Below are 15,004 nucleotides of genomic sequence, written 5' to 3'. Positions count from 1 at the left end.
GTAGAGACATCAAGATCGTCATTGGTGACATGAACACTCAGATCGGTAGAAAAGACATATATAAGTCGGTGATCAGCCAGCACAGCCTGCACACCACGCAGAATGACAACGGCCAGCGATGCGTCATCTTCACAGCTTTTCACAGACTTCTTTCTCATAAGGACATCCACGAAACCACCTGGAGATCATCTGACCAACGTATAACAAACCACGTTGACCATGTTCTCATCGACGTTCTTTTCCGACATACAAACGTACGCACCAAATGCGGTGCGGATATTGGCTCGGGCATGCCCACTTCGATCGAGTGTAGTACGACGAAGTAAAAAGTTGACGATGTACCTGATGCTACCGGTAGTCCTCTACGGAATCGATACAACGGCGCTTCTGGCGGAAGGCCTTAACGCTCTTGGAGTTTTCGACAGGAAGGTGCTGCGAACTATCTATTGTGGAGTACAGACGCCAGCGCAAGAACTATGAGCTGTACGCGCTGCTTGGAGAGAACAACTTCTTGATACAGCACGAGCCAATACAGCTCTCGTCTGCTCAAAATAATGGTCGCAGTGGTCCTAATCTTACAAAAAAAGAGCAAAATTTTTATCAGGCTAATGCTATTCGAAATGGTATTCCGCGTTGTTGCACAGTGTAGGTATGCATTTTCAGACGAAAAATATCAAAACTTGAGGAAACATTTTTGAGAAACCAACAGGGTATAGATTTTTCCATAATACAAAATAATGTATCTGGTGGCACTTCACTTTCGGTTGAAAAAGATATTTTTTTCTGGTTTATTTTCTTCAAAATCACCTATCAGTATTTTTCGGCTGCGTTACGTCTATGCATTAAAAAAAAAGGATTTTTTTTTAGCAAAATGTGAGTTATTAAGCAACAGAGAAGAGGGTTTTACAGAGCGGGGAGTATTTTTTTTTTATTCTCGCTTATTTTCCGTCGGTCTAGTTCCGCCACTGTTGTGGCCAATCACCGACGCCCAGGGAGACGACTCCACACCCAGGACCCTAACTCACGACCCGTTTTATTAACGGACCGGCGCCAACGGCTTTACTTCCTCATGCGATGGAAGGCGTGATCCCAGAGATTTTTCGCCTCAGAAAATCTCCCGGTGTCGGCTAGGATTGAATCTAGACCAGTTGGGTTGGTTGTGAGTGGATCACGCCACCTCACAACCATCGACACCTATGTCGGCGGTGGGATTCGAACCCAGGCGTCAAGCGTGGTTGGCGGAGACGTTACCAACTAACTAGGCCCCCGCCTAGGGGGGTATTTTAATCTTCATCAAAATTGTTTTTTTTTAAGTGACACTAGATGAATAATTTTCCCAACTTTGAGCAAAATATGTGATGGTCGTGTCCAAGTGGTATGTACACTTCGTATGGAACGACTCATACGAAAACAATGACACAACGCACAAAATATTTACATGCGCATGTGGCCAGAAAATGAATATTAACTTGACTTGCTTGTTAATCATTATGTGCTCGACGGAGTGAATCAGTGACATATTATAACGCGTTAAAAGAAACTTTCAACAACATTAGGTATTCTGTAGTAATAATAGGAAGGTGGTTTAGGTGGGGTTAATCGAAATTTTTAATCCTTTACGTGGCGGGTTACCCGGTTACCCATAATATACAATTCTTGAACTTCTGCAATTTTACTCCGATTTATCCTTATCTACTTCCAAATAAGCGTCAACAATTCCCCTAAGGAAACTGATGAATTCTACGCATATTTAAACAGAATCTTGTAACAGCCACAGGAACAATTAAATAGAACCATAGAATTTTATGTATTTTAGTTCATGAATCCAGCGATGAACAAGGTGACTTGAAAATTTGTCTTAGAAACGGCTGTTCCGAGATAGACTTTCCAGGGTGGTTAAAAATATACTACACAAAGTAAAAATGGAAGGGCATACACACAAGCACGAATTATAATATATATATATATATATATATATATATATATATATATATATATATATATATATATATATATATATATATATATATATATATATATATATATATATATATATGTATATATATATGTATATATATGTATATATATATATATATATATATATATATATATATATATATATATATATATATATATATATATATATATATATATATATATATTTATATATTTTTTTTTTTTGTTTTTTTTTTTGTTTCAGGTGGAGGGGAAATTTGCATCCAAACCCCTGAGGTGACCAACCTCAGGGAGTGTGGGGTTGGTTTGAATCAGTGACCGGACCCACTAAAACCCCTCCAGTCTCCAGCCCATAATACTCCCCGGGACCACCGCTAGGTATTGCTTCGGGGAGCGGCTTTTGTGCTCTGTGCACCCTCTTGGTTCTATAGATCTCTTTGCTAACTTAGCTAACTAACCTGGAGACTGGCCGTTAGCTAACACTGGCGTGTCGGTGGTCAACCTGTCGCCTGTTTTGCAATTCTAAAACTATTTGAGAGGCGGCTGTACAAACCGCCCTCCAAATGTTTGGGTCTTTACACATCCTCCGAACTAGGTTGTCCGGAGTGGTGTCTGGCTCGCTCACTACCATCATGTCGCTCCGCGCATGCACAAAACGAGGGCACACGAAGAAGACATGCTCAGCAGTTTCTTCCGCATCCGCACACTCGGGACACATGGGGGACCCCGCATGCCCGAATCTGTGTAGATACTGCCTGAAGCAACCATGACCTGACAGAATCTGTGTCAAGTGGAAGTTAACTTCTCCATGGCGCCTCCCGACCCATCCGGATACGTCCGGAATAAGTCGATACGTCCATCTACCCTTTACGGAATTGGACCATTCCTGCTGCCATCTGATCATCGAGAATGACCTTCTGGTGCCTCGTATACCCCTTGTGTCACGTTGATCGAAGCATTCTACGTCCTCCTTAATGGCTATGCTGATAGGCATCATGCCGGACAGGACGCAGATTGCGTCGTATGACACTGTACGGTACGCGCTCACAACCAGGCACATGAGCCTGTAGGTACTTTCCAGTTTTCGACGATGACTGTTGGTACCTAACGCTTTGGACCACGCTGGCCCACCATACCTAAGTATGGACGAAACCACGCTGGCAAGAAGTTTACGCTTGCTGCCATATACCGCTGAGCTATTGGACATCATTCGAGATAGTCCTGCAGCGGCCGTTGAAGCCCTCTTACAGGCATAGTCGACGTGACTCTTAAATGTGAGCTTATCGTCAACCATAACCCCCAAGAGCTTCAAGGAACGCCTTGAGGTAATGGTGCAGTCACCGACTCTGACTACCGCCTGTTGCTCTAATTTGCGGTTGTTCACAACCGTAACCTCCGTTTTATGGTGCGCTAACTCCAGTTTCCTAGAGTGCATCCAGTCTTCGAACTTGCGTATGCAGTGCGCGGCCGTCAACTCGACCTCTTCGATCGACTCGCCGTAGACCTCTAGCGTGATGTCGTCTGCGAAACCGACGATCACAACCCCTACAGGGAACTTTAGTTTCAACACCCCGTCATACATGACATTCCACAACACCGGGCCCAGGATGGAACCTTGCGGTACGCCTGCGGTGATTGGGACGCACTTCTGACCCTCCTCCGTGTTGTAAACTAGTACCCGATTCTGGAAATAATTTTCCAAAATCTTGTACAACGACACCGGTACGTGGATGCTCCTAAGCGCGAGCGCTATGGAGTCCCAACTGGCGCTATTGAAGGCATTCTTCACGTCAAGCGTGACGATTGCGCAATAGCGAATGCCCCAACTCTTACGCTGGAGTGCTACCTCTGCCGTCTTGGTGACAGAGAGAATAGCATCCAGCGTGGATCTACCTTTCCGGAAGCCGAACTGGTTACTTGCCAGACCGTTTACACCCTCTGTGTACTTCACCAGTCTGTTGAGGATAATCCTCTCAAGCACCTTGCCCGTAGTGTCCAGCAGACAGATAGGTCTGCATGCCGATGGGTCCCCTGGCGGTTTCCCAGCCTTCGGCAACAGCACCAATCTCTGTCGCTTCCACCTGTCCGGAAAGAGGCAGTCATCCAGGCACTTCTGCATGACTGCTCGAAATAGATCGGGGGCCACTTTCATGGCCGTCCTGATGGCCAAGTTCGGGATTCCATCCGGTCCCGGTGCCTTGCTCACCTTTAGGGAGTTGGCGATCACGATGAGTTCCTCATTCGTAACCCTTACCTCCTCCACAACCTCTGCACGGCTGCCGTCTCTCACGGATTGGATGCCCGGCAGGTTGGCCGACCATCCCTGGTCTGTGTCTGAGATACTGGAACGTCGGACGTGAGACTCAGCAACCGGAGGCCAAGGATTTGGCTCGTGTCGTGGAAAGAGTCCCTCGATGATGCGCTCCAGCATCGCTGGTGATCGCTCTGCAGGCGCCAACACGCCTTTGGTCTTCGCCATTACGACTCTGTAGGCGTTGCCCCACGGATTCGTATTGGCACTCGCGCATAGCCTATCGAAGCAGGCCCTTTTGCTCGCCTTTATCGCACTTTTAAGCGCCGATCTTGCAGATCCGAATACTACACGGCGCTCTACCCTCTGTGCATCGGTACGTGCACGTTGCAACATCCGTCTTGCACGGAGGCACGCGCTACGGAGGTCCGCTATCGCGTCGGTCCACCAGTATACCGGTGACTTACCATTCCTAGGTTGGCGGGTCCTAGGCATGGTGGCGTCGCACGCCCGCGATAATGTGGCAACTAATTGGTCAGCACTCGGGTGGAGCCAACTGCCCCCCTCGCGCTCTCTTCTCATTGCTTCTGCAAATACCTCGGCATCGAAATGCGATGTCTTCCACCCGCGGACGGTCGGAGTATTGGCTCTACCCGTCGCCTGCCGCCTCACGTTCTGGACTACGCTATAGCAGACCGACTGGTGGTCACTATAGGTGTAGCCATCGTCTACCCTCCAGTTCACGATCAGTCCTGGGCTGGAGAACGTCACGTCGATGATCGACTCCGCACCATTTCTGCTGAATGTACACTTGGTTCCAACGTTGGCCAGATTTAGGTTGAGCTTTGCCAAAGCTTCCAACAAGATCTGACCCCTCCGGTTCGTGCGGCGGCTTCCCCACTCAACAGCCCAAGCGTTGAAGTCGCCCGCCACTACTAAGGGTGTTAGTCCCGTCAGCTCCATAGATAACAGATCGACCATCTGGGTGAACCTTTCGATAGACCAACGCGGCGGAGCATAACAACTGCAGTAGAACACTCCGTCCACCTTGGCAACCGCGTATCCTTCATTTGAGGTTGACACAACCTCCTGAACCGGGAACTTGCTGGTCGTGCATATGGCCGCCGTACTGGGCTTATCTGCAACCCAATTACCGTTTCCGGGAGGAATGCAGTAGGGGTCCGATACGATTGCGATGTCCGACCGCGACTCGGTCTGCTTGGTATAGCAGCTGCTGTGCCGCATAGCAATGGTTCAGGTTCAATTGTGTCACCCTCACGCCCGTGGTTTCGTGGCCGCCTCACCGGCTGGGCACCGTGGGCCTCCCATAAAGTGCTTGGCGTCCCGTTTTCCAGTACATACCAAGCACTTGGGAGGCTCCCCGCAGTCTTTAGCTTTATGGCCAGCACCACCACAACGCCTACATAACTGGCTCCTATCGGGCCCCTTGCAGGTCCAGGACTTGTGTCCTCCCTCGAAACACCTGAAGCAAACGTCCGGCTGCTGGAGTATGCTCAGGGGACATACTGACCAGCCAACCTTAAGTTTGGCTGTCTTCAGGGCCAGAGTTGCATCGGCCGATGCAAGCCGAAAAGTGGCCACCTGGGTCCCCGCTGGACCCTTTCGGAGGCGAATTACCTCAGTGGCTACTTCCACTCCGCACTTCTCCTTGAGGGCCTGTGCAATATCGCACCTCTCGGTGATTTCATCCAGGTTTTTGAGCTGGAGAGTCACCTCTGAGGTGAGTGCCCGAATTTGCACATCTTTCCCGAGGACCTGCTCGGCTACCGTCTTGTAGGCAGCGCCCTTGTTTTTAGCATCCTTACGGAGCTCAAGGATCATCTCGCCGGTGCGAGAACGACGGATGGTCCGCACATCCGCTCCCAGATCCTTGAGCTGGGTTTCGCCTCTCATTTTCTTCAAGACTTCGGAGTACTTGGACCCCTCCGTCTTGAGTATGAGGGCGTCGCCCCTGCTTCGCGCCTTCTTTCCCGTTTTTGGACGATTTGTCGCCTTCTCGTCGTTGCGCTTGCTGTCTTTTTGGCGCTTCCTTCCTCCCATGGTAACCCAAGGGTTTCCCGTAGCTGCCACTTCGGCAGACTTTTCGGCGGACTTGGAGGCCGTTGGTGTGCTATCTCGCGGGCTTAGCACAACCAACCGTTTCTTGCTGTTCTCGGGGGCTTCCCCCGGAGACTGCCTTGCTCTTTTTGCGGCTGACCCGGAGGCGCAAACCGCTGCAAACGTGCAGGTGTCCGTTTGGACCGACTTCGTCGCCCTTCCGGTCACCTCCGTTGCATTCTTCTCTGCAGCCACCGCTCTAGCCTTGAGCTCGGCGTGCTCCTTCTTCGCAGCATCGACGGAGGACCGAAGCATGTAGAGAGCCTGCTTCAGGTACTTCGTCGTGTTGGTGCGACTTTTCGCAAACTCGATTATGGCATCGAGCTGCTCCGACAGCGCTACTACCTTCGGTAGCGTGTCTCGCTGTCTTCCGACCGCCTTTATCAACAGTGGACCAGCCACTGCGATGTCTTGCGTCGATCCGGTAGGCGTACTGCCTTTGCCGTCTTCGCAGGCGTCCTTTACTGCATCCATCTCCGCCTTTCTCGGCGGAGACCTCTGGATGCCTCCTCGTGCAAACGGGTTTTTCAACCCATCTGCGCCCAATTGTTGATCTTCATTTTTTTCAATATTCATTCTTGTTAATTGGGTCCCCCTTCCAGCCGCTATCCTTATCCATACTGGAGTGGTCGCCTATCTGGTCCCATGGTAGTCTATGCCGAAGCAGTGAGGCCATGGCTAGGGGCGGCTGCCATAGCGCCTTATGAGCAACTATGACACCCCCGACCGGCGCAAGTCAGGAAAGGACATCTGATCCCACTCCTGCCCGGTTCCCACCGGGCAATGAATTTGGAACGTACTGGAAGGCCTGCCAGGTTTTACGGGACGGAGACCCCTGCACCGGTTGTTGTCTTGCCGTTTCAAGCCGTTGTCACACGACCTTACTAAGGGAGCTCGGCGCAGGTGCCAGCCCAGAATCGTGGTACGAAAACGAAATCCGACTTTTATCATATGGCGTTGCGACCAGTTACCGTAATTGGGAACTTACTGGCATCAATCCCAATGGGCGAATTAGTGCATTTGGGTGGTGGGAGCGGCACTATTCGCTCCGTCAGAGCTGCTTCCGGATAATGTGGCTTTTGTGAGAATTCGGCGGCCCAGGCCCAATGCCTGAGTCTCACCACAACCTAGGCTAGCTCTCGCTGATGGTCCGGGACTGCGTTCTTGCAGTTAGCACTTCCGTGGCCTACGGTAATCGCCAAATACCGACCCATACATATATATATATATATATATATATATATATATATATATATATATATATATATATATATATATATATATATATATATATATATATATATATATATATATATATATATATATATATATATATATATATATATATATATATATATATATATATATATATATATATATATATATATATATATATATATATATATATATATATATATATATATATATATATATATATATATATATATATATATATATATATATATATATATATATATATATATCACTTACTCTCAGTAATAACAACAGAATTGCGGAATACAATAAACACACGGGTGATATCACAAAAGATCAATGGTTCTGATCGCAGTGATGAGTCCACACAGGAAAAAAAGTCACACAATGGGTATCAAAATTTATGAAATTACATACTCCATTTATTGTTCTTTCTCAATTGCCATTTTTAAGACAAATCCGTTTTATTATTATGCACATGACCGAAACACCTGACACCGGTGGTCCCCGTGGCTCTGTGGTTAGCGATGTCGGTCGGCTAGCTCGCCCACACGGTTGTGATATCGGGTTCGATTCCCGATCGAGTCGAGGATCTTTTCGAGCTGGAAATTTTCTCGACTCAGCACTGGGGCACGGTGTATCGTTGTACTTATCCTACACATACAAAATGTGCCAAAAACATTATGGCATCGAGCTGCTCCGACAGCGCTACTACCTTCGGTAGTGTGTCTCGCTGTCTTCCGACCGCCTTTATCAACAGTGGACCAGCCACTGCGATGTCTTGCGTCGATCCGGTAGGCGTACTGCCTTTGCCGTCTTCGCAGGCGTCCTTTACTGCATCCATCTCCGCCTTTCTCGGCGGAGACCTCTGGATGCCTCCTCGTGCAAACGGGTTTTTCAACCCATCTGCGCCCAATTGTTGATCTTCATTTTTTTCAATATTCATTCTTGTTAATTTGGGTCCCCCTTCCAGCCGCTATCCTTATCCATACTGGAGTGGTCGCCTATCTGGTCCCATGGTAGTCTATGCCGAAGCAGTGAGGCCATGGCTAGGGGCGGCTGCCAAAGCGCCTTATGAGCAACTATGACACACCCGACCGGCGCAAGTCAGGAAAGGACATCTGATCCCACTCCTGCCCGGTTCCCACCGGGCAATGAATTTGGAACGTACTGGAAGGCCTGCCAGGTTTTACGGGACGGAGACCCCTGCACCGGTTGTTGTCTTGCCGTTTCAAGCCGTTGTCACACGACCTTACTAAGGGAGCTCGGCGCAGGTGCCAGCCCAGAATCGTGGTACGAAAACGAAATCCGACTTTTATCATATGGCGTTGCGACCAGTTACCGTAATTGGGAACTTACTGGCATCAATCCCAATGGGCGAATTAGTGCATTTGGGTGGTGGGAGCGGCACTATTCGCTCCGTCAGAGCTGCTTCCGGATAATGTGGCTTTTGTGAGAATTCGGCGGCCCAGGCCCAATGCCTGAGTCTCACCACAACCTAGGCTAGCTCTCGCTGATGGTCCGGGACTGCGTTCTTGCAGTTAGCACTTCCGTGGCCTACGGTAATCGCCAAATACCGACCCATACATATATATATATATATATATATATATATATATATATATATATATATATATATATATATATACCTCTATTAATTTTCTTGTGCCAACGTAAGAACAATCACATACCGCGACGACGCGTCGTCCTGTCTCGCGTCGTCGCGGTATATATATATATATATATATATATATATATATATATATATATATATATATATATATATATATATATATATATATATATATATATATATATATATATATATATATATATATATATATATATATATCACTTACTCTCAGTAATAACAACAGAATTGCGGAATACAATAAACACACGGGTGATATCACAAAAGATCAATGGTTCTGATCGCAGTGATGAGTCCACACAGGAAAAAAAGTCACACAATGGGTATCAAAATTTATGAAATTACATACTCCATTTATTGTTCTTTCTCAATTGCCATTTTTAAGACAAATCCGTTTTATTATTATGCACATAACCGAAACACCTGACACCGGTGGTCCCCGTGGCTCTGTGGTTAGCGATGTCGGTCGGCTAGCTCGCCCACACGGTTGTGATATCGGGTTCGATTCCCGATCGAGTCGAGGATCTTTTCGAGCTGGAAATTTTCTCGACTCAGCACTGGGGCACGGTGTATCGTTGTACTTATCCTACACATACAAAATGTGCCAAAAACAATATCGATAACGAATTCTCTCAACTAATCTAGTTGATCGAGACCACTATTAGCCCCAAGGCTAAGCGTGCGATATTGTTTCGAAACACCTAAAACCATAAAAAGGCCTGTTAATTTTATGAAATTTGAACCAATTATTGAAGATTTTGTTCGAGTATTTATAGGATTCCTCAGTTTCGGAACACAGCCCGGGAAAATCAGATATTCGAAAACGAGAAGCATCTTTCTGGACACTGCTGCGCTTCTATGAAAGCAAATTATTTACTGAATCTTTTGGTACTGAAACTATCAGAATCGGATGAAAATTGCAAAAGTTACAAGAATTTTAATCGCGGTTCAAGTATGACACTGGTCAACACAGGTGTGGCCCTGAACCTCAAACTGTAAAAAATGGGAGGTGACAGATTCCTAGCCATACTTGTGAATTTTTGTGCCCCCAGCCAAATACATTTTTTCAGAGACTTAAATGAGTTTTCTCGTAAACATTACGTTGAAGCGACGAACCCGGCGAGCAATTACTATGCGAACTCTCACGAAAGTTGACGCGTTGTGGTAAAAGCTAGGGGCACCAGAGTTCACAGGAATAGGGTAAAAGCTATAATCTTTCTAGGGCAACTATTTCTATCTTTAGGGCAGCGCTTTTTCGGTTTTGTCGGTTGGTGTAATCGTCGGGCACGTGACGTCGTTTTTTTTCAATCAAATATCGGTTAAATTATTATAATTTTCATCCGAACCATTTATTTGATAGAAAAATCTAACTGTTTTTTTTGATCTTTACGAGGTTTCTGTAAAGCAGTTAGTTCGAACTCTACACGAACATTTGTAGGGCGACCCAGAGTTTCAAAATTGATATTGTATTATCAAAATAAGTCACAATCAGAAAGTTTTTCTTGGAATGGAATTAAGGCTGTGCAAAATTTCGCGAATTTTTTTTTGAAATTCTTCAAAAATAACAACAATTTATGATTTTTATGTAATTTTTTTCGTTTATTCATATTTGTAAAGGAGGTTTAGAGATATTTTGAGTTTATTTAAGTGGAAAATGTTAAAAGAATTCCGGATATCAAGAAAAATATGGTAAAATCTAGATTTTTTTTAAACTTTGTAAGGATTAAAGCTTTGAAGCATTTTCGGACCTTAATAAGATTGAATAACAGCAGAAAAATTGGTTCAGAAATCATAAGTAGTAACTATTTATTGAAAAATGTGTGCTGAAATTCGATAAATTTTGTTTAATTTCGAGAAAATCGAGATTTCGCGAAATTTCGCACCCCGCTTAATGGAATGTTTCAAATTTGGGCTATAATACTGTAGAGATGTTGAAATAGACTTCCTCGGTGGAGGCATTGGCAGCCTAATTCACATCTCTTATGAGCTTAATTATCCGTACTAGCTGACGTAGTTTTAATTATAAAAATCCAGGGTATGTATCGGTAAGTGACAGACACAGCTTTGAAAACAGTTTTAATTTAAAATATCCGAATATTCAATTCGGATTCAGTGATATTCCGATTAGTCAATGATTGAGTTAATAGCTTGATCCAGGATAAGATTTTGCATAGTGCACCAAAGATCATTCACCCTACTTTTTTCATCTACCTTTTCGATATCTGCGTTACGATGATGCATAGCGTGTGGCCAATTCGTGAACATTATAAAATTTTGCTTTACTTAGTCGATTTTTTTTCGATTGTTTACTATTGAAACGAAATGCCAATCGTCATGTCATGCATTTGAAAATCATTCTAATTGTCGGTTAAGAAATTGGTGTTGATGCTCCCCTACCGAAAAGAAATTGAGCGCAGAATTGATCATTAGTTTCAAAACATCCTCTCGCAAAAGATGGAATTTTCGAGCAATCTAAATAGGAATTTAAAATTGGATCAGCCAAGAAAATTAATCGTGTATCCCTATTTTTGATTCAATTACGTGACACTTTCAAGCGCTCTGCAGATTACAAGTTGCTGCATCGTGTGGCCTAGTATACATGGTATATAGTGTACGAATCATTCGGAAATTTTGAACTCATATAAAATACATATCAAAAAATGAGATCTTTTGCTTCACCTGGGACAATATGTGTCCTGCACTTTCTAGTGTCGTTTGTAGAACTCTTTATGGACCGGGTGTTTCGTACGTGAAACAAGCTAGCTGATGGCATTTTTTTATATTCGCCGTGCAGCTGAGTTAACAGCATAACTGGGTCAGGAAATCAAACAGTAGCATATGTGCACGTGATTATTGGTACTCCATATGGCCGATGATTCTAGACAGGTAGATGTGACTGTTGAAGTTATTTGTCCAATAAACATGTTGAAGAAAACCATCCCAAGCATGTGAAGCGGAGTCAAGTGTTTGTGAGCCACGTACGAAGCCCTCAGTAAAAATTATAGACCACCAGAAACTGTACCGAGTAATACTTTGTGAAAATATCGGATGTTGTCATCGGATAAAATTATACTAAAAATAAATTTTCTTGTGAAAGCATTAGATTGTTCGTGTATAAATAATTAACTACAAATCTTATTTCCGATTTTCAGCATACTTGGGTGTTACGGTGTACAAAGTAGAAGATGTCTGCGCCAGGCAGGGTGGACTGTGCGTGCATAAATCGGATTGCCAGTCGCCCACAACGAAGAAAGGTCTATGTCCGGAAAACGCCCACAGGGGCGTTGAGTGCTGTTACGAAGGTTAATTTTGGACGTTTCTTCTTTGTATTGCCTAACACGCATGCGAAACCGAAAGGTTATTTTCACTAATTTTGTAGTCTGCATGAACTTTTGAGTACTTTTCGTCTTCTAATTCCCCTAAACAAGTATCATTTTAACAACTCTTCACTAATTCGAATCTGTCACTCAGGAAGGTTGCAGGACGCTCCTTCCGTTGTTCCTCTCAACATCTTCGTTCACGGCAAATATGTATCGTAGCGATAATCATGAAAAAGTTTCCAAATTAAGGACGGTTTCGCGATAACACTCCAACTGATCCGCATTGTTTCGTCGTCCTCGAGAGCTACCATCATTTATTCCTCTCCCAGGTGCTAACATTGTCAGTCACAACGATAAGAATGATGACGCTGTATACTGTTGTTGGGCAGCATTTCTTTGAAGACAGAATACATAACTTTTGAACCATCCGTTTCTCGCAGTAGATGTGCATAAAAAAATATCTCCACGAATGATTGTTGTCATAAAAACAGGAAAACTTTGTCCATTCTATCACTGGGCGAGTTGAGCAGAGCATTTTTTTTATTAAATTGAGAGGTTAACTGTTAATTAAAATGAGTGTTGAAATGTGTTTCACTGGAATCTGTGACGTAGGATTATTATCATTCTCGTAATATTCATCCCGCGTCATATTTGTAATTGGCCAAGAGTGCATACTGTGTTAAAAAGCTGCCTCATATAATTCTAACTGCACTGAAGATTAATGGTAAAATTAGAGCTAATAGCTGGCTTCATATAGCATGAACTTTGGCTTCGTCTTTTTATAGTGCGACCGCCGAAAGGACTTACGTGTCGGCGGTATCAAGGAGAGTGCGTTGAGTGGTGTCATCCTGTTTATCGTGTGCCAGCCAAGGACTGTGGCGCTGGTAAAAGTTGTTGTACTCGAAACAAGAAATGAGGACGGTTTAACAGTCAACGGAATATTTCTCTGACGGGTTGCTTACGGCGTTGAGTATGCAACTTGAGTAACTGTAGTACAAACTATTGTAAGGTATGATGTTGGAGAGAGTTTTCTGTGGGGGATTAAAGAATGTTTTTATTTAATTAATCTACCAAATTTACAATCAGTTACACTAAATTTGTGATAAAATATTGGAAACTCGAAAACGATCTCATCGTTTCAGTTCCTCATTTAAAAACTATATATTTCAAATCATAGCTAGCTAATATCATCCTTTCAAATAACAAATTGGCTAATACAAGCGATTGTACTTCTTAGACAATCCAAAAAAACCAGCAAAACACCGATCGAAGTTTTTTTCTTTTTTTTTTTTCATTCCATTATAGTCATCCCACCGAAAGGTGGACAATCATGTTCCGATTTCTTGGGCGCCTGTATGAACTCTTGCAATGCTCTTGGACTGAGGCGACCTGCGACGGATTGTGCAGAAGACGAGTATTGTTGTGTATTGACCTAATTACATATTTATGACCAAGCGAGGTGAAATTGGTATGCACAAAAAAAATGGTTGCAGTACTTTTCGTTACCATCATAGGAATGTAGAATATAAGATAAGATAATAAAAATAATTTTAACATTTTGTTGATTTCCATTTTTGTGTGCTCTAGAATAGCAACAATCGTGTTCCCTGAATGGGATCTATGAATACAAAATTACAGACAAAGATGTAATGGCATTGTAATTATTGTTAGTAACTATATGTTGTTGATAATATTGATGTAATTGCAGTAGCTCTTTTTTGCGCGGTGAATTCATAACACGTTATGTTTCGTTTCGTGTGACTATGAATACTTGTCTCTCAACCATGTTATTTTACCTTTGCGTATAATTACGTTCATTGAAATATCATGTCGTGATACAATTTTCAAACTTTTTGAAGCTGCATAAAATAACTGTTACAAAATTTATAAAAAAGTAAAAAAGTAAGTCAACTTAGCTCAAAAAATGACAAAAGTTAACTTAAAATCTTAGCAAATTATAATAATATTTTGTGTAGTATATTTCGGATTTATTTTTCAGTGTTTTTTGGAAAAAGTAATTGATGACAAACCGTTCGTGTAAAAAAGAGTTGACTCTACCATTGTTGGTGTTAGCTTTGTAATGTATATATATTGATTGTTGTGTTTGAATTATTCAATAAAATAAGAATAAAATGAACGAAATTTATTTTACTTCTACATGCAACTTTTAAAGTATATATGAGTCATTAAGAAATTTGCAAGGTAAGTGTTGAAAGATTGCTATTTGCAATTTTATAAGTCATGCCATTGATTCTTAGAGATCAAATATTAATTGCAGTTTATGAAATGAAATAGTTATTTGAGTAATTGTTTTTCTATATCATTCTAATAGTATTTAGAATCAAGTAAAGGATAATCTTTTTATTCACTTATAGTCATTCCACAAAAACATGTACAATCATGTTCCGATTTCTTGGGCGAGTGTATGACCTTTTGCAAAGCTGCTGGACAACCTGCGACGGATTGTGCAGAAAACGAGAAGTGATGTGTATT

The 15,004-nt window shown here is 43.4% G+C and overlaps 1 protein-coding gene across 2 annotated transcripts in view; it reads left to right on the top strand.

Moving 5' to 3' along the window:
• Positions 1-14,653, top strand: part of LOC129722645 (U-scoloptoxin(19)-Sm1a) — a 44,558-nt gene extending 29,905 nt beyond the window's left edge. The window contains exons 2-3 of one of the 2 annotated variants that reach the window (XM_055676255.1): positions 12,344-12,493; positions 13,817-14,653. In XM_055676255.1, coding sequence (XP_055532230.1) covers positions 12,344-12,493; positions 13,817-13,947 — 281 coding nt within the window. In that variant the 3' untranslated portion in view covers positions 13,948-14,653. Of the gene's footprint in view, positions 1-12,343; positions 12,494-13,296; positions 13,521-13,816 lie in introns of those variants that run through there. The other variant, XM_055676253.1, reaches the window with a different exon arrangement.
• The last annotated feature ends 351 nt before the right edge of the window (positions 14,654-15,004 follow it).

This window comes from Wyeomyia smithii, chromosome 2, assembly GCF_029784165.1.
Source record: "Wyeomyia smithii strain HCP4-BCI-WySm-NY-G18 chromosome 2, ASM2978416v1, whole genome shotgun sequence".
NCBI lineage: Eukaryota > Metazoa > Arthropoda > Insecta > Diptera > Culicidae > Wyeomyia > Wyeomyia smithii.
The sequence above is the reverse complement of the archived record's forward strand: the minus strand, read 5'-3'. Positions and strand labels throughout refer to the sequence as shown.